We start from the raw sequence: 20,620 nt of genomic DNA, 5'->3' as shown, positions 1-20,620 counted from the left end.
GCAAAAAGAAAACCAATCTACGGATTGGAAAAAAAAGGACTCGAGGGCAGCAGATCAACAGATCGGCGAACGAACCCTCATACGGGTTGCGCGGCCCCCGGAGTAGGCCATGGAGATTGACCTCCCCAGGGGCGGCGCGGGCGGAAGCGCGGGCAGCGGCTAGGTCAAGGAGCGTGCCGCTCTGATACCATGTAGAAGGATAGAGAGGGAGAGAGATATGCGGAATATGTTGGATGTATTATTGAGCCTCATGGGCGAGTATATATAGGCGTACAGGGATCATCTTGGAGTGCAAGGCAAGACACGAGAGTCCTATCTCTATCCTAGACTATCCGTTTATACGTACACGGAATATATCTCTAACAGACGTCCCTCGGGTCGCTCCCCCGTGAGCGACTCCAGGGCGAAAAAACCCTAACCTCCCGTCCCTCCTCCTCCACCCTCCCCTCGCTGCCGCCGCCGGCGGGAGCCGCCGGGCAAAGCCCGGGCGGTGCCGGCGGCGGTGGCTCTTCTTCTACCCGGCGCAGGTCCTCCCCAGGCGGGGCTGGCGGTCAGGCGGCGGTGCACGGTGGACCTCACCCTCGGCGGCGGCGCTGCGTTTATGCTGCAATCTGAGTGCTACTCTCTAACTTTGTTCAATTCTGGCTTAAATAAGTTGCTTATACTGTAGTCTGAGTGCTAATCTTCAGCTTTAGTTTCGTTCATGATCAAGAAGATGCACCAACTAGCTACATTAGGCTTTAATTTTAACCAAATTACCAGTGCAATCAGACCTAAAACACATAAATACCATCATTTTCTTGCTTGACATCGAAACCTGGTCCTTTGTTCAATTCTTGTTTAAGCCAATTCTGGTCTCCAAAATATTACACAAAACATATCATGAACAAAACATCAACAATACAAAACTTGCGTCCAAATTGTTCTCCTCCCTATGCACAGTCTTCAAAGATTCTTGGCGCGCTCAGCAGTTGATGCCGCACTGCTTCACATCAGGCCCCTTGGCCTTGACGGTGAAGGGGTCGATCCTGACCCAGAGCAAGGAGAAGATGGAGGCCAGCAGCACAGACCAGATGATGACAATGGTGGGCGTCCTGTTCTGCCTCCCCATGAGACCCTTGAGGAACGGGTACAGATGCACGATCACCCAGAAGGCGAAGAAGAGCTTGCCGAAGAGCGGACCCCACGACTGGTATCCGTTGTTGATGGCGTCAGAGATGCCTGCTATGACGCCAATGATGTTGATGACCAGCAGCGTCGTCGGTGGGATGAGGAGGGTGGTCCACTTGAAGGCATAGAGCTCTGCGAACTCGTCGTCCTCGTCTCCTGTGGCCTTGGAGGTGACGGTGAAGTTGGTATCGATCCCGGCCAGGACCTTGAGCAGGCCCTGGATGACGGCGAACAGGTGAGCCGACACACCACCGATGACCCAGAACTGCTCGTTCCTCCACCACTCCTCGATGCTCACCCCGCTCCATCGTAGCTCCAGGATGCCGGTTGCGAAGATCGAGATAAAGAGGGAGATGAAGAAGAGACTGGCAAATGTGCTAATCTGCAGCAACAAAAGAACACCCAAAAATAAAACAGTTAGACATTTGAACTGGTGGCCTGGCGGGAAGATGAATGACGGGGAAGGTTGGGTGTGTAGCACTGACCGGTGGCATGATGAACTTCCCGGTGAGGAGGCAGACAGCCGGGAGGGTACAGTAGGCGAGCAGCGGTAGCGAGGTGAAAGGGTAGATGGTGGTGTTGATGTAGGCGAAGCGCTCGAGCCACTTGAGGTTGCCCCCCTTGTAGCCGTAGAGCAAGGGACTGTGCCGGCTGAAGAAGATCTCGACGGACCCTAGCGCCCACCGCAGCACCTGGTTGAGACGGTCAGACAGATTGATTGGCGCCGACCCCTTGAAGGCGGCAAGCTTGGGCATGCAGTAGATCGACCGCCACCCACGGCAGTGCATCTTGAATCCGGTCAGGATGTCCTCTGTGATCGACCCGTAGATCCACCCAAGCTGCATCATTCAGGAAGGAGCACAAATCAGTACTTGAAGTATGGAGATAGTTGGGCGAAGTGATGGTCTGTGAGGTGTTTCTGTACCTCCAGACCCCAGTCAGTCTTGTCCTCGTAGCCGCAGCTGATGACATGGATGGCCTCCTTGAGGAGAGCGGCGGGGCTCGACGACGGAGGGACGCCACCTTCCTCCATGAAGGTCGACGTGACGAACGCCGCAGACTGCCCGAACCGCTTCTCGAAGTTCATTTGGGACATCATCATCTCCTTGTCACCGTCCATCCCTGAATAGCCAAAGAGGAAAATTCACCAACCTGCAGCAGGCCACTGAACTGAAAACAGTGTTCAATGTGTGTGCTTCCTCCTCTGAATCTTACCTCCATCGGCCACGCCCTCTGGCAGCCCGTCCAAGGCGTTCTTTCGCTTCTTGCGGCCGAAGCACGGGCAGCAGTCGCAGGTGACCATCTTCGGCCTCTTGGGGCCACTAGGAGGGTTATAGCCATAGAGCGCCTGTCGCCTGAACACGCATCCTGTCCCGACATACACGGGACCTTGGATACCATCCAGCCCCTTCATGTTGATCTGATCACCAAGAATTACTAATGTCAGACCCATCACTCGTAATTTTGTTTCTAGAAACATAGTGTAGGAGTGGTGGAATGGTAGGCTTACATCGAAGAAGACAGTATTCCTGTTGGCGTATCGGTCGTGGGCATCAATGCCGTCGAACCTCTGGGGGAACTGCACGTAGCAGACCTTGCGGCCAACCTGCGGGTCCATGAGGAAGCACATAGACTCCCTGATAGCCTTGCTGTTGTTGATGTAGTGATCACAATCCAAATTGAGCATGAAGGGCGCGTTCGTCAGCACGGCGGAGACGCGGATCTGTGACAGTGTCAGGTAAAAATTCAGAGAACCATCTATGTCTGAGCTGAAGGAAGTGAAGCGATGGAGGGTGCAGGGCAGTACGAGAGCGTTCATGGCGCCAGCCTTCTTGTGGTGCTGGAACCCGGGCCGCTTCTCACGGGAAACATAGACCAGGCGTGGCAGCTCGTTGCCCTCGGCGTCGTGGCCACCGCTGTGCCCCAGGAACACCTGGATCATGCCGGGGTGGTCGCGGGTGTTGTTACCGGGCCACGGCGTGCCGTCCTTCATGATCCACCCCTCGTCGGGCACCTTCTGCGCCTTGGACACCAGGGCGTTGATCCGAACCTTGAACTCCTCGTACTCCCTCTGCTCATCGACCCATCAAACCAAAATGATCAGCAACATTCTTCAGTTACAAAGTAGTAGTAAGTTCAAACAGTGAAGAGTTGTTGTCACATACCTTCATGGCGCGTCGCTCCTGAACGAAGGTCGCCTGGACCTTGTCCTTGAGATAGTCTACCTTCCGGGAGAAGTAGAACTCCGGTGCACGGGGCTCGATGCTGAACTTCTTGCAGAAGGGCACCCACTTCCTGGCGAACTCCGCCGTCTCCGACATCGACTCGAAGGACAGCATGGACGCGCCGTCGTCCGAGACGTAGCAGGACACCTTGTCCACGGGGTAGTCTACGGCCAGGATGGACAGCACTGTGTTGGCCGTCACCAGCGGGGGCTCCTTGAGCGGGTCCACCGTACTCACGAACAGATCCACCGGCGACAACCGTGACGGCTCCCCTTCCCTCTCATACCTGAACATTTCATTTCAGAGTTCAGAGCCATGGATGGTTAATTTGGATCAAGCAAAAAAGCAGTAACTTGTTTTCGTGACGGTGGGGATTAAGGACCTGAGGGAGAGGCGGTCGAGGTAGGTCTCGCGGTCGATGGGGTACCACTTGGGGAACTGATCGAGGATCCAGGAGACGGCGAACCAAATCTCGCAGACGATGGAGGTGAGCCACAGCGGGATGGCCTCGGGGACGGGGTTGAGGATGCGGTACCGGAGGAAGACGCAGAGGACGAAGAGACGGAGGATGATGACCATCCGGTACGGGTTCACCTTGCTCGACGCGATTGACACCTTCCTCGACAGCGGCTGCCTCGCCTCGTCGTTCCTGCACAAAAAAAGTTCAGGTGAGCAACGGTTCTTGGATTTTGAACTAGGTACAGTGCAGTGGCTGGGTGGGATCGCATACAGGGGCACATCGGCATCCATGTCGTCGGGGTCGGCAGCACCGTGCTTGGACTTCCAGTCGTCCATCCTCTCCTTCCAGCTCACCTCCTTCCTCTCGTCCCATTTTGCACTCCCTGATCAAATTTCTCCTCATCAGTGTTTGATCAGTGTCGGTTAAGCACACGAACAAATGAAAGTGTTGGAGTATCTAAGTGCTAACCTGGCTCGGACGGTGGGTACGGATGGATGCGTTTGTGCAGGGAGGAGGAGAACTCGCTATGGCCGTGGCCTGCTGACATCGGGAATTCGCCGCTCACCTAAATTGTTGTCAACGAACAATTTAAGTGATGAAAATCCTGAGCGACCATGCCTAGAACTGCCAACCAATAGGTAATGCGAGGTAAAGGATTATTCGTACCGGCATGGAGCGATTGCCGGTGATGATGGGCGGGATCATGGGGGTGTGGTTGCCGTCGCCTCCGTCCTCGGAGGCCCTCCCGTAGCTCATCTTGCCGTGCAGCATGGCCTCGGTGATGTGGCTGGCGCCATGCAGCTGCAGTTGCTGCTGCTTCTTGTTGTTGTCGTCGTCGATGTTGAACTCGTGCTCGATGTCGTCGATGTCCTCCTCGTCCTCGTCCCCGCTCACCCTGGGGCTCCCCTTGATGCGCCTGTAGCGGGTCCTGCACTGCGGGCAGTTCTGGGTGCCCTCCCGGCGCTCGTACTCGTAGCAGGGGCGGCACACAGGGAAGCCGCACTCGTTGCAGGCCACAAAGAGGACGCCGTCGACGGTGAGGCCGACCTCGTCGCCGCATATCTCGCACACCTGCCCGCTCAGCGCGCGCAGCGGCTTGTGGTCCTCGTGCCCCCGGATCAGCACCAGCTCGTTCCGGTTGTGCGAGCCGGCCACCAGCCCGGCGCCCGCCTCCATCGTCGCTCACGCGCGGTGCAGCTCTCTCGCGGCGGCCGGTGACTGAGAGGAGGTGAGTGTGCGGGGTGGTGGTGCCTGGTTCGCTTGTGGCAGGGGCTATATGAGAGGGTTAAAGAGGGAAGCGAGTTTTGGCGGGTGGGAGAGGTGAGGGGTGGCTGTTCGGGCCAGTGCGATCTGGTGCGCCGGATGGAGGCCGACGGACGGACGGATGGGCGGCGGCGTGTGCATCGTGGCCGGCGTGGTGAGGGGGAGCTAGCGGCGCGTCGGGTCGGTTGGGTGCGGCGTCCCCGTTGCCGCGAAGTGAAGCGAAAGGTTGGTTTTGCGCTGTGCTGGAGTCTGCTGCCGCTGTCAGGCTGCGTGCGCGGCTCTACGGACCAACCCCGACCAACCGATACTTGGATTTCCCGCCATCTCCTTTTTTTTTTCTCCTAAAACTATATTTTCAGATTTTTAAAACTGTTGGTGATTGGTGAGTAGTACACCCTTTACAAATTGGACGCATCTTCCTTAGGGCATTGCTCTAGTGGTCCTCTTCCGTTGCACACACCGATTTGCTGCCGTTGGTCGCCTCCGATCAGGCCACCGACGAGTTTTGGATTTTTCCATCGACGGTCCTCACGGATTGCCCAAGTGCTCCTGGACCCTGTAAAGTCGGCTGCGATTGGAAGACCAGAAGGTAACGGCGGAGGAGGGTTCGTGGATGCGAAGAAGACATTGCCTCACGGGCTGATGGGCGGGTTTGGCTGCGGGACTTTTCATGTGTAAACTGCACACGGTGCCTATGAGCCAGGTGATCCGTGATTTGAAGTAGCAGCCTCAGCAAGTGTGGGTGGCGGTACAAGGGGACTTCAGTTTTGGTGGTGCTCCTCAAGTACAGAGTAGTGTTTTCTAGGATGAAAGTATCTGGGATATTGTTTAGGGAATTCTGACATTCTCAAAAGTGAAAACCTCGGATCTTTGATCGACGGACGATAACGCTTGTGTATTGCTTTCTTCTTGAGGACATTGCTTTCTAAAGAGCCTCTTATGTAGTTCGGGTGATGTCTTTAGTAATGGTTAGAGTGCTGTTGTTGCGAGTGACTGGTTATTGTGGTGGGTTCTTTTTTTTTTCTTCCTTTTTGGCTATATGTATCCCTGTTATCTTAGAATTAATATGTAGAGGCTCGCGATATTAATACTTTCCATTTATCAGAAACCTCTGTTTACAAAACTTGGCGTGCCATTGAGACTTGAGAGCCTATGTGCCGGATCCACGGAAGAAGGAAACACCATGGCTATATTTACTAGCTTCTGTTGAACAAATGCAACCTGTTTCAGATGCAGATGCAACCCATGCATGTCCATCGATCGTTCCTATGGTTCATTGAGCGTCAAGCAAACAAGACGTATCACCTTTCGAAGCCCCTTTTTGACCCAGCGACATGAGCTAGGAAGGTGACCAGACACCTTAATTTGGTAGCACATGTCTCATCACGCCACGCGCGCCCCCACCACCTACCAACATTACGATCACACACACGAGAACCGTCACGAGGAAACCAAGCGCCAAATGTACCTTGATTTGCAAAGCAGATTGAGCTGGACGGCTGATTGAGAATTTTAGGAGGAGGAATGTCCCCGTCCTGACCGCGAGACGCAGACGCAGGAGCGCGGCTGAAGCATCGTAGGACGCAAGTCTTGGTTTTGCTGGTGCGACCGATCGATCGTGCCTCTGCCGGAGAAGTGACCGCGCAGTGTCGGTGTGAGGAAATCTGCAGGTGTCGCCGGAGAATTTGGATTTCACTGTCATCGGCGAGGCAGTCGCCACTCCCTGTTTGATCTATATATGCATGCATTGAGCAGAATGCTTCGGTGACCAGACCGAGGTCTAGGGGTGTATCCAGGTTATGCTTGCAGGGATCATGGGACACCGGGCAGAAAGTGATTTTTTTTTGCTGTATTTTAGCAATTTATAGTGTGTGAGACTGAGACCGCAAGCTCTTGGCGAAAAATATGTGGGTCTTATACAATCACGCTGGGCTGTATTTGTTCCAGGTGAGTGCTCCAGAGTTGGCATTAGACATAGTAGGTGAGAAAAGAAGCATCGCGTCATCCAAGCATGGGCGTCATTGCTCGTCTCAAACTGGAGATCGATATTCAGCGAGATGGGAGGCGTTGCGTGTTGAGAACGGACCATGAGCCACTTTTTGTCGGTCGTTTGGTAGCCTGTGCGACCTTTTACGTGCCGGAGAAGGAACCCAGACACCATCGTTTGGTTGCACGTTTTCAGCCCATCTTGCACGGAGGAAAACATGAATCAGCTATTTGGTTGCTCAAATCACAGTTTCATATCCTTACCACAAATCAAATATGGTGAGATTAACATGTCATGGCATATTACATACGATCATAAACCACTTAGAAGAACACGATCCTCACGATCACCACGATGAGGAAGGCGATGATGTAATCTTTGACCCGGCTGGGACGTACATCCGGTGGCGCTCCTTGCAGAGCATGTAATTCCTCCGGCGGCAGCTGTGCTAATGGCACTGCATCATCGATGGCCTGTTCTTCTAGGAGCTCCTCTTCCAGGAAGGTGAGGTACTCTTGTTGTGCCTCCTCCAATGTTGCATATCCTCGGTAGTTGTTGTTGTAGCCATTGACCTGATCTTGACAGACTCTCCATGAGCTGTAGATTCCTCGAACCCGCCCGCAAAACACCTCATGCCACTAGAATGGCATAAGAAGAAGTTAGCAATCACAATAATGAAGCAATGCAGAAATGAGCAATAGAACAAGACAAGTGTTGACAACAAATCTGAAACTAACAGGGGCATGCATATCATTTCAAAAGTCAATCAGAAGTTTATCTTACACTACCGTGGTGTCGTCCTACCACCACAACAAAAGTGGGTGTCTCAACATAACACCGCAAAGTTCACCATTGAATTTACTAGGACGTCGCCTAGAGGGGGGGGGGGGGGGTGAATAGGCGGTGTATAAAAACTTCTACTTGAGAGCTAAACTAGGCGGAATAAAACTAAGTGTTTACTAGTTTAGCTCAAAGCCTATCAACTAGGGGTTTGCCTAAGTGCTCCAACAACCTATGCTAGCATGATGAGCAACAAGGTGATAACAAGATAGGCATAGCATCAAGCATGATAGATATCACAATGTAAAACGCATAGGTAAAGGAGCTCGGGTTGAGAAGTAACCGGTGCACGAGGAGACGATGATGTATCCCGAAGTTCACACCCAAGGGTGCTACGTCTCCGTTGGAGCGGTGTGGAGGCACGAGGCACTCCAATGAGCCACTAGGGCCACCGTATTCTTCTCGAGCCATTCCTCCAAGGAGGAAAGCCTCGATCCACTAAGGGACCCTTGAGGGTGGTCACCGAACCCGTACAAGCTTGGGCAAACTCCCAAATATCAAGCTTGAGGCAACTCCACAACACGGAGGCTCTCAAGTACAAGGCCACAAGAGGCTACAACACGCCACACCGGCAACAAAGCCACCAAGACACCAACGCGCCACAACCGGCTCCAAAACCACAAAGGCTACCACACTCCACAAAGGCAACAACACCACTAAGGCTACCACGCCACAAAGACGACAAGGCCACAAAGGCTACAAGGCCACCACTAAGGTCAAACACGTCCTCTACGAGATCGAAACCCCGGAGAGAACCCAAACCGATGCACCTAATGCAATGGCTGAGAACACCACTAAGATGCCCAAGTTCTTCTCTCCCAAATTCCAACAAAGCTACAAAAGCTATTGGGGGAATAAGGGAGGAAGAACAAATATGGGGAGAAATACCAAATAACTCCAAGATCTAGATCTAGCAAGATCCCCTCACTTGGAGTGGGATTCAATTGGTGAAGCTCTAGATCTCGATCTCCTCTCTCCTTTCCCCCCAAAATATGCAAGAAATAGTGGGGGGGGGGTCAAGAGGAGGAAGAAACAACTCAAGGTCAACAATGGAGGAGAGAGAATGGAGGGGAAGAAGTGGTTGGGTTGGAGGTGGAAGAGAGGTATATATAGGGGGCCCAAAATTAAACTGTTGGGGCTGAGAAAACGGTCAGATTCGCCCCAAGCGGTACTACCGATGTGCAAAGCGGTACTACCGTTTTCCCCAAAAACTCAGATCTGAAAAACGGCCCAAAACTGCTAGTACCGCTCTGCGGAGCGGTACTACCGCTTGTGCAAAACTGTGCAAATCCAAATCATGCAGGAGAGAGAAAGGGATAGATGAGACAGCGGGGCAGAGCAGCAGCAGGAAATCAGAGGCAACATGCGAGGCAGCGTGGGCGGGAGCTTGGTGTGCGGGGCCTACGCGGGGCCAGCAGCGCGTGCGGCGAGCGGGCAGGTGCTCGATGGGATCGAGGCAGGGGTCAAAGCCCGATGCTTCTCCCGCGCGAGATCGAGCGCAGGTGCAGCGCCTGGCGACTAGCGGCAGCGAGCTGGGCCAACCGGGTGGCAGCCCAGTGCGGGCGGAGAGGCGCTCCGGGTGGGCTGAGCAGCGGCGGCCCAGGAGCGGGGATGGCCAGCAGGGTGGATGCGGTGGAGGCTAATGGAGGTGGAAGAACGGGCCGGCCGGTACTACCGGCCCGGTACCGGTTGGGTACCGTAATGGGCCTACCGGTACTATCGGCCCAGTACCGGCTCGGTACCGGACGCGATCCAGTAAGCAAAACTGCCTGAGCGGTAATTAGGCCGGTACCGCTCGCGGTAGTACCGCCCGGCCCATATGTGCTGTTTTTCTTTTCCAAATAATATGCAACACGGAAAACGCAATAACTTGAGCTAGGAAAATCGGAATAACATGAAACAAATTTTGCCGGAAAGAGGACGACGAGAGCTACCACCACACAAGGTGAAATCATGGAAAAGAGTGAGTGATGATTTTCTCATGGTCATAGAGGTGTAACCTCTCAATATGGTATATCGGGAAAATCATCACCCTCGCACATGCAACATGCGATGTATCCGGAATCCGTTTCCGATGAGCTAGAGCTTGTCATGAGAATGAACACAAGCTCTAACTCATCTCATGGATAAGAACCAAGAACAACCAAAAATCACGATGCAATGCATGCATGGTTTGAGCTCTCTCCAATGATGCGACCTACTATCCTATCGAGCACAAACATTAACCTTGCGTGTTCCTCTCGAGTCGGCAAGCTCCGTCTTCATCCTCTTCATCATTGTACATGCCACCGTCTTCCTCCAACTTATACGCCACTGTCTTCATCCATCTTGTATGCACGCCACCGTCTTCATTTATCTTCTACGCCATCTTCTCTCTTCATCTTCAACACCGTCTTCGTCTCTCTTCGACACCATCTTTATCGGTCTTCTTCATCGTACTCGATCTTCTCCATCTTTCAACCTTGAGACCAACACATGGCTATGGACTTGACCTAAGATATATTCTCAATGCAACCGTTAGTCCATAGGGATTGTCATCATTTACCAAAACCACACATGGGGTAATGGACATGTTCTTTCAATCTCCCCCATTTTGGTAATTGATGACAAACTCTTTGAGAGGGTTTAAATATGGAATTTAGCGAACAACCCCAAGTTGAATATTTAGAACAAACTCCCCCATAATATATGCATGTGTGAATGAACTTGAATTTCATTGCATATACCGGCAATTAAAGCCTAGCGGAGTATCCTCTAAATATTCAACCATGCAAAGCAACAAATGCTAGGCATGAAAGGCAAATGCTTAAGAACCAATGAAAAGCAAATTCCCTTAAACCCTCCAAACTTCTTCCCCATTGGCATCGATTGCCAAAATGGACGAAAGGTTTATAGGCCAATATAGTGAGTGTTCCTCCATAAGTTGTGTGTTTCTCATAATTGTGAGTGAAATCAAATGCACATATTCAATGACGAATATCCGGAGGAAATCAAACTATATTGAGGATCAAAGATTGCAAGAGAATAAGAAGGTGAGAAAGCTCCAACAAATGAAGCAAGCCATCCAATGAACCAACAAAATGCTATAAGTTATATGTGGAAGCTCCCCAAAGTTTGTGCACAAGATAAACAATTTGCATTGAAGAATAAGGTGCACAAAGATGGCATCATCACTCCCACAAGATCACTCAAAGCTTGTGCCAAAATCAACTATGAGTGCTTGAAGATGCAAATAGGATAAAATGAGCACTCATAGCCAAGTTCTTTGTGGAGTCATCAGAGATTCAAATAAGAATACAGGAATGGACTCCAACAAAGAGGGATATCAAAAGATATGCACCATCTCTTATGTATATAAGTTTCTCTAAGTGGACAACATCACAAAGATATTTATCCACAAAGAAACATGCACACACAAGATAGGTACAAGAGAAATAGAGCAAGATATCCAAAACAAGCATGCTCAAGGACTTATCTCATTTTAGGAAAATAAAACCAAATATCAAGTAATGAGATAGCCAACTCCCAAAGAAAGCAAGGTTCCAAATAAACCAAACCTTCAACACTTTTCATGATGGCACAAAAGTACCGAAAAGAAAAGGTTTGTTTTCCAAAGCCAAATTCTTGAAACAAGGGAGTGTTCTAGCCAACATAGGAGAGCTCCCCCAAAATTAGTGCACTATTTATCAAAACACTAACAAGGTTCAAGTGAAAAGAGGAGATACATAAGAAGCAAGGAATACATATGGGAGGCTAACCCACAAAGAAAAATTATTGGCAAGAAATAAAGCAATTGAGCACATGAGCCAAGTGTGAGGATGATCCGGAACAATACCACACAATTTATTACCAATTGTCCAAGGACAAGAGGTATTTATGAAATATCCATATGGTAGTTTGTGAGTATGTCCAAGATTATCTTCACAACAAAAAAAATCATATGGTAAAGTGGGATTTGTTTGAGCAAACATGTCACATAGGAACAAGATAATCTAAAATATCAATTCTATGTGACACAACCTCAAGTGTTCACATTTTCTAGGCTTGTAAGATGCACAAAGCATAATACTCCCCCATAATGTGATAAAGACATTTTTCGTGCAAGAGGCAAATAAGAACCAAGTGAGATAATTAATGGACATTATAGAATTTTAATTCATCATGTCGCACATTTTAGGATTGTGAAATGCACAAAGCATATCACTCCCCCAAAATGGGATAGTCCATTAATTTATCACATGAGCCAACAACTAAGATATCAATAGGATGCAATAGGCTCAACAAAGGAAAATTGTACATGATGTGCCACCCAACATATATAAGCAAGCAAGATAAGCAAGTAGGAGGCACAACATACACAACCACATGCAAGGTACAAAACCAACACATGTAAAAGGGGAGCGAGTAACTTTCAATGTAAAGGAGTTGAGGACTCGTTACCGCAAGGAGGAGAATGGGTAAAGGATGAAAGGAATAGTACTTGACTTGAGGAAGTGAGAATGATGAAGATCCCCCAAGTCTTCATGAACTAGTCAAGCCTCCATGCCCTCCACATGTACCTATTGATCAAATTTTGGCTTGATGGTCCCCAACCAAGTTGGGTCCTAAGAAGTTAGTCACAATAGGTTTGGCAACTCAAATGGTTCTTTTTGAGAAACCACATTGAGTGCCCATATATTTGGCAAACACATTTCCAACCTTATCCTTGCAAAGAGAATAAGCACCACGGATCAAGATAGGGTTGGATGAGTTACCAATAGTGAAAAAGGAGGAGATGTGGCCCTTCTCATGGCATATGTAGCATGTTCTTCTCTTCTCCTTCTTCTCACTTGATTTCTCCACAACGGGAGCCTTGGCTTGATCCTTCTTGGGTAGCGACCTTTCTTCAAGTCGAGGTAGATCTTGAGCTTGGTCTTGAGGTAGACCATGAGCTCCATCTTGAGGTTGCTTCCCTTGTTTCTTCTCGCCAAGTGGCTTCTTCTTCAAGGGGCACGATCTAACATGATGCCCTTCAATCTTGCACTTGAAGCACACAATCTTGGCGGGGTCCTTCACATGCCCATGGCCCTTCTTCCGCTTGTGCGTGGTGGACTTGATCTTGTTGTTGGAGTTGAATCCAAGTCCACTCTTGTCATTGAGGGATTGCTTCCCTTCATGACCCTTTACCAAGTCCTTCTTCAAAGAAGTGACTCGGGCCTCGAGCTCTTCGATTTCCCCTACATGGTTAGTAACAACACAAGTACTAGAGGAAGTGGAAGCTTCATTGTTAGAGCAACAAGGCAAGGTATGTAATTCACCACAAGATATAGCAATAGCATGGGTGGGTGAATTACTAGCACTAGCACATGGAATTGTAGAGCAACAAGGCATAGAAGGTAGTTCACCACAAGATAAATCAATAGCATGAGTGGGTGAACTAAAAGCACTAGCACATGGCAAAATAGCATTTTGAGAGGTAGTGCTAGTACTCACATGAGGCTCACAAGATTTTACCTTTGGCATGATAGCCTCATGAGCTAACTTTAGCAAATCATGAGAGACTAGAAGATCATCATGGGAGCTAGAAAGCTTTCCATGACTTTCTTCCAATTTATCATAATTGCTTGTTAGCAAAGCAAGTTGAGCCCTTAGCTCAACATTCTCCTTCAAGATGGAAGCTTCACAAGAGGTAGAGTTAGTAGCAGAAGCATTATCAATTATAGCACAAGAAGAAGGCAACTTAGGAAGCTCTATTAGGTTGAGAGCCTTAAATTGCTCATGTGACTCGGTGAGTTTGATGAGCTCACTCTCAATAGCCCTAGAGCCATTTTTGAGAAGCTCAAAATCCTCAAGGACTTTAGCATGAGCACTTACTAGCTCAACATTTTTAATTCGAAAATCATGTGCCACCTCTAAAGCTCTATCACGAGATTCCTTTACTTTAGATAGCTCTAGAGTAAAGGTTTCCTCAAGAGATTTATTGGTGGTTTCTTGTTCTTCAAGAGCTTCACTAAGAGTTGCAATCTCATTTGCATACTCGCGCTCATGCTCTTCCTTTTTCTCAATAATTTTTGTGCTCTCAATGGCAAAAGCCAAGATTTTCATAAAGTTAGAGCAAGCAAATCTCTTCTTATGAAGAGCATGAAAAACCAACCCACCCATCATGTTTAAGGAAGCAACATTAAGTTCTTCCATATCATCATCCTCATCATCACTAGATATATAGGGTTCCAAGGAAGGAGATACCTTAGAAGCCTTAGCCATAAGGCAAGTGTAGGAAACATGAGGTGATGAAGATGAACTAGTTGAAGCTCCATGCAAGATCTTGTCTTGGCCCATAGCATCTTCATTTTCCTCTACATTGTTAGTCACACAAATACTAGAGGAAAGCAAAGTATTTTCATTATGTAAGGCAAGCATGTAAAGATATGCAAGGCAATCATATCATCATGGAATGAAGATATGCAAGGACTACCAACACTAGCATGTAAAACATTTATAGTGCTATAAGTGTTCAAGTCCAAAGATGAAACATTGCAATGTGATAGGGATGAAGAATCATCTAGAAGGATCACTATCAACAATGCAATGTTCATCACCACTCACCATAGCATTACCTTGTGTCTTACCACACATTGGTGAAGTGGAAGGAGTGCGATCATCCTCAATGGTCTTGGACCCATCATATGTATCTCGAAGCTTTGTCCAAAACTCATGAGCACTCCGGAAGGGCGCGATGGAGGAGATAACTACATGGCTCACAACACGGCAAAGCACATTAGTAGCTTGAGCATCTAGATAAGAGTTTTTCTTCTCCTCATAAGATGGATTTTGTGGATCCTTAGGAGGAGAAAAACCCATATCAAGAATTTTCTCCATATGTGGGTGCATGCCCCTAAAATAACCAAGCATGTAGAATTTCCAAGCATCATAATTAGTGCCATCAAATGTAAAAGTGGAAATGTGCACTAATCCTCTAGCCGACGTCATTACTCTCTAGGCGGTAAAGCCCAACAAGATAAGAGAGCCCTAGCTCTGATACCAATTGAATGTACTAGGATGTCGCCTAGAGGGGGGGTGGGGTGAATAGGCGGTGTATAAAAACTTCTACTTGAGAGCTAAACTAGGCGGAATAAAACTAAGTGTTTACTAGTTTAGCTCAAAGCCTATCAACTAGGGGTTTGCCTAAGTGCTCCAACAACCTATGCTAGCATGATGAGCAACAAGGTGATAACAAGATAGGCATAGCATCAAGCATGATAGATATCACAATGTAAAGCGCATAGGTAAAGGAGCTCGGGTTGAGAAGTAACCGGTGCATGAGGAGATGACGATGTATCCCGAAGTTCACACCCAAGGGTGCTACGTCTCCGTTGGAGCGGTGTGGAGGCACGAGGGACTCCAATGAGCCACTAGGGCCACCGTATTCTCCTTGAGCCTTTCCTCCAAGGAGGAAAGTCTCGATCCACTAAGGGACCCTTGAGGGTGGTCACCGAACCCGTACAAGCTTGGGAAACCTCCCAAGTATCAAGCTTGAGGCAACTCCACAACATGGAGGCTCTCAAGTACAAGGCCACAAGAGGCTACAACACGCCACACCGGCAACAAAGCCACCAAGACACCAACGCGCCACAACCGGCTCCAAAACCACAAAGGCTACCACACTCCACAAAGGCAACAACACCACTAAGGCTACCACGCCACAAAGACGACAAGGCCACAAAGGCTACAAGGCCACAAAAGGCTACAAGAACATCACTAAGGTCAAACACGTCCTCTACGAGACCGAAACCCCGAAGAGAACCCAAACCGATGACCTAATGCAATGGCTAAGAACACCACTAGGATGCCCAAGTTCTTCTCTCCCAAATTCCAACAAAGCTACAAAAGTTGTTGGGGGAATAAGGGAGGAAGAACAAATATAAGGATAAATACCAAATAACTCAAAGATCTAGATCTAGCAAGACCCCCTCTCTTGCAGAGGGATTCAATTGGTGAAGCTCTAGATCTAGATCTCCTCTCTCCTTTCCCCCAAAAATATGCAAGAAATAGTGGGGGATCCAGAGGAGGAAGAAACAACTCAAGGTCAACAATGGAGGAGAGAGAGTGGAGGGGAAGAAGTGGTTGGTGAAGGAGATATGCCCTAGAGGCAATAATAAAGTGGTTATTATTTATATCTCTATGTTTATGATAAATGTTTATATGTCATGCTATAATTGTATTAACCGAAACATTAGTACATGTGTGATATGTAGACAAACAAAGAGTCCCTAGTATGCCTCTAAACTAGCTTGTTGATTAATGGATGATTAGTTTCATAATCATGAACATTGGATGTTATTAATAACAAGGTTATATCATTATATGAATGATGTAATGGACACACCCAATTAAGCATAGCATAAGATCTCGTCATTAAGTTATTTGCTATAAGCTTTCGATACATAGTTACCTAGTCCTTATGACCATGAGATCATGTAAATCACTTATACCGGAAAGGTACTTTGATTACACCAAACGCCACTGCGTAAATGGGTGGTTATAAAGGTGGGATTAAGTATCCGGAAAGTATGAGTTGAGGCATATGGATCAACAGTGGGATTTGTCCATCCCGATGATGGATAGATATACTCTGGGCCCTCTCGGTGGAATGTCGTCAAATGTCTTGCAAGCATATGAATAAGTTCATAAGAGACCACATACCACGGTACGAGTAAAGAGTACTTGTCAGGAGACGAGGTTGAACAAGGTATAGAGTGATACCGAAGATCAAACCTCGGACAAGTAAAATATCGCGTGACAAAGGGAATTGGTATCGTATGTGAATGGTTCATTCGATCACTAAAGTCATCGTTGAATATGTGGGAGCCATTATGGATCTCCAGATCCCGCTATTGGTTATTGGTCGGAGTGAGTACTCAACCATGTCCGCATAGTTCACGAACCGTAGGGTGACACACTTAAAGTTGGATGTTGAAATGGTAGAACTTGAATAAGGAATGGAGTTCGAATATTTGTTCGGAGTCCCGGATGAGATCCCGGACATCACGAGGAGTTCCGGAATGGTCCGGAGAATAAGATTCATATATAGGATGTCATTTTATGTGAATTAAAATGATGCGGAAGGTTCTATGGAAGGTTCTAGAAGGTTCTAGAAAAGTCCGGAAGAAACCACCAAGGAAGGTGGAGTCCCGGAGGGACTCCACCTCCATGGCCGGCCAACCCTAGAGGGGGAGGAGTCCCAAGTGGACTCCCCCAAGGGGGGCCGGCCACCCCCTCCATGGAAGGTGGAACTCCCACCTCTAGTGGGAGTCCTAGCTTGGGTAGGTTTCCCTATCATATGGAAGGTTTTGGGTTCGGGTCTTATTCGGAGACTTGTAGTCCAACCCTTGGGGCTTCCACCTATATAATGAGGGACAAGGGGAGGGGGCCGACTACCTCAAGACCACCACCTGGCCGCACCCCCAAGTGGCCGGCCACCCCCTCCCAAACCCTAGCCGCCCCCCTCTCCTCCATAGCTCCCACGTGCTTTAGCGAAGCTCCGCCGGAGTTCTCCACCGCCACCGACACCACGCCGTCGTGCTGTCGGATTCAAGAGGAGCTACTACTTCCGCTGCCCACTGGAACGGGAGGTGGACGTCGTCTTCATCAACAACCGAACGTGTGATCGAGTACGGAGGTGCTGCCCGTTCGTGGCGCCGGAGGGATCGTGATCAAGATCTTCTACGCGCTTTTGCAAGCGGCAAGTGAACGTCTACCGCAGCAACAAGAGCCTCCTCTTGTAGGCTTTGGAATCTCTTCAAGGGTGAGACTCGATAAACCCCTCGTTGCTACCGTCTTCTAGATTGCATCTTGGCTTGGATTGCGTGTTCGCGGTAGGAATTTTTTTTGTTTTCTATGCAACGTTATCCTACAGTGGTATCAGAGCCGTGTCTATGCATAGATGGTTGCACGAGTAGAACACAATGGTTTTGTGGGCGTTGATGCTCTTGTTATCTTTAGTTTGAGTACTTTGCATCTTTGTGGCATAGTGGGATGAAGCGGCTCGGACTAACTTTACATGACCGCGTTCATGAGACTTGTTCCTCGTTCGACATGCAACTTGTATTGCATAAGAGGCTTTGCGGGTGTCTGTCTCTCCTACTATAGTGAAGATTCAATTTACTCTTCTATTGAAAACATTAGTATCAACGTTGTGGTTCATGTTCGTAGGTAGATTAGATCTCTCTCGAAAACCCTAAACCACGTAAAATATGCAAACCAAATTAGAGACGTCTAACTTGTTTTTGCAGGGTTTGGTGATGTGATATGGCCATAATGTGATGATGAATATGTATGAGATGATCATTATTGTATTGTGGCAACCGGCAGGAGCCTTATGGTTGTCTTTAAATTTCATGTTGAGTAGTATTTCAAAGTAGTTGTAATAGTTGCTACATGGAGGACAATCATGAAGACGGCGCCATTGACCTTGACGCTACGCCGACGATGATGGAGATCATGCCCGAAGATGATGGAGATCATGTCCGTGCTCTGGAGATGAAGATCAAAGGCGCAAAGACAAAAGGGCCATATCATATCACATATGAACTGCATGTGATGTTAATCCTTTTATGCATCTTATTTTGCTTAGATCGCGACGGTAGCATTATAAGATGACCCCCCACTAAAATCTCAAGATAATAAAGTGTTCATCCTTAGTAGCACCGTTGCCAAGACTTGTCGTTTCGAAGCATCTCGTGATGATCGGGTGTGATAGAATCAACAAGTGCATACAACGGGTGCAAGACAGTTTTGCACATGCGGATACTAAGGTGGCCTTGACGAGCCTAGCATGTACAGACATGGTCTCGGAACACGTGATACCGAAAGGTAGAGCATGAATCATATAGTTGATATGATGAACACTTTGAGTGTTCGCCATTGAAATCACACCTTGTCTCGTGATGATCGTACTTAGGTGCGGTGGATTTGGTTCGTGTGATCACTAAGACAATGCGAGGGATATTGTTTTGAGTGGGAGTTCACCTAGATTTTTAATTATGTTGAATTAAAATTTGAACTCAATTTGTCATAAACTTAGTCTAAACTTTTGCAAATATATGTTGTAAAGATGGCGTCCCCAATCAATTTTAACCAGTTCCTAGAGAAAGAAAAACTTAAGAGCAACGGTAGCAACTTCACCGACTGGTTCCGTCATGTGAGGATCTTCCTCTCTGGCGGAAATCTGCAATATGTGCTTGATGCACCGCTAGGTGACCCTCCTGCAGAAACTGAAACCGATGAAGTAAAAGTTGTTTACGAGACTCGAAAAATTCGGTACTCTCAAGTTCAGTGTGCCATCCTGTGCAGTCTGGAATCCGATCTTCAAAAACGTTTTGAGCACCACGATCCTCATGAGTTGATGAAAGAGCTGAAAGCTATTTTTGAGACTCATGCAGCCGTGAAATGCTATGAAGCATCGAAACAATTCTTCAGCTGCATGATGGAAGAAGGCAGTTCCGTTAGTGAGCACATGCTCGCCATGACCGGGCATGCGAAGAAACTCAGTGACTTGGGAATAGTGACTCCTAACAGACTGGGGATTAATCGTGTCCTTCAATCACTGCCACCAAGTTACAAGAACTTTGTGATGAACTACAATATGCAGAACATGAACAAGGAGTTACCTGAACTCTTTGGCATGCTAAAAGCTGCTGAGATTGAGATCAAGAAAGAGCACCAAGTGTTGATGGTCAACAAGACCACCAGTTTCAAGAAACAGGGCAAGTCTAAGGGAAAATTCAAGAAGGGTGGCAAGAAAGCTGCCACGCCTCCTATGAAACCTAAGAACGGCCCTAAGCCTGATGCTAAGTGCTATTACTGCAAGGAGAAGGGACACTGGAAGTGTAATTGCTCCAAGTATCTGGCTGATCTGAAGAGCGGCCTTGTCAAGAAGAAGAAAGAAGGTATATCTGATATACATGTTATAGATGTTTATCTCACTGGTTCTCGTTCTAGTACCTGGGTATTTGATACTGGTTCGGTTGCTCATATTTGTAACTCGAAACATGAACTAAAGAATAAACGAAGACTACTGAAAGATGAAGTGACAATGCGCGTTGGAAACGGATCCAAAGTCGATGTGATCGCTGTCGGCACACTTCCTATACATCTACCTTCGGGATTAGTTTTAAGCCTAAATAATTGTTATTTTGTACCCGCGTTGAGCATGAACATTATATCTGGATCTTGTTTAATGCAAGACGGTTATTCATTCAAGTCTGAGAATAATGGTTGTTTTATTTTTATGAATAATATCTTTTATGGTCGAGCACCAGAAAAGAATGGCTTATTTCTATTAGATCTCGATAGTAGTGATACGCATATACATAACATTGATGCTAAGCGAATTAAATTGAATGATAATTCTACTTATATGTGGCATTGTCGTCTTGGTCATATTGGAGTGAAACGCATGAAGAAACTCCATACCGATGGATTACTTGAATCACTTGACTTTGAGTCACTTGATAGATGCGAAGCATGTCTAATGGGAAAAATGACTAAGACTCCATTTTCTGGTATGATGGAGCGAGCTACTGACTTATTGGAAATCATACATACCGATGTGTGCGGACCAATGAGCGTAGCATCGCGCGGTGGTTATCGTTATGTTCTAACCTTCACAGATGATCTGAGTAGATATGGGTATAT

At 48.0% G+C, this 20,620-nt stretch overlaps 1 protein-coding gene across 1 annotated transcript; it reads right to left on the bottom strand.

The window, feature by feature from the left end:
* Positions 1-804: 804 nt before the first annotated feature.
* Positions 805-5,135, bottom strand: LOC127301524 (cellulose synthase A catalytic subunit 9 [UDP-forming]). Its single transcript, XM_051331778.2, has 11 exons — positions 4,522-5,135; positions 4,324-4,420; positions 4,126-4,237; positions 3,778-4,044; positions 3,336-3,681; positions 2,978-3,241; positions 2,681-2,893; positions 2,386-2,590; positions 2,096-2,292; positions 1,656-2,009; positions 805-1,552 (listed from the first exon to the last, which is right to left on the bottom strand). The coding sequence occupies exons 1-11, from the start codon at positions 5,029-5,031 to the stop codon at positions 965-967; spliced, it is 3,153 nt and encodes a 1,050-aa protein (XP_051187738.1). The 5' UTR covers positions 5,032-5,135; the 3' UTR covers positions 805-964.
* Positions 5,136-20,620: the final 15,485 nt, after the last annotated feature.

This window comes from Lolium perenne, chromosome 5, assembly GCF_019359855.2.
Source record: "Lolium perenne isolate Kyuss_39 chromosome 5, Kyuss_2.0, whole genome shotgun sequence".
Lineage (NCBI taxonomy): Eukaryota > Viridiplantae > Streptophyta > Magnoliopsida > Poales > Poaceae > Lolium > Lolium perenne.
Note: the sequence above shows the minus strand (reverse complement) of the source record. Positions and strands in the feature narration are given on the sequence as shown.

What these genes read in the sequence shown, in the direction of transcription:
- LOC127301524 (XM_051331778.2), bottom strand. Translation starts at nt 5,031, where the DNA reads ATGGAGGCGGGCGCCGGGCTGGTGGCCGGCTCGCACAACCGGAACGAG. An exon ending in ATGGATGCCGATGTGCCCCT is followed by an intron (nt 4,045 to 4,125) that starts GTATGCGATCCC and finishes TTTTTTGTGCAG; the next exon opens with GAACGACGAGGCGAGGCAGC. An exon ending in AGAGGGCGTGGCCGATGGAG is followed by an intron (nt 2,293 to 2,385) that starts GTAAGATTCAGA and finishes TTGGCTATTCAG; the next exon opens with GGATGGACGGTGACAAGGAG.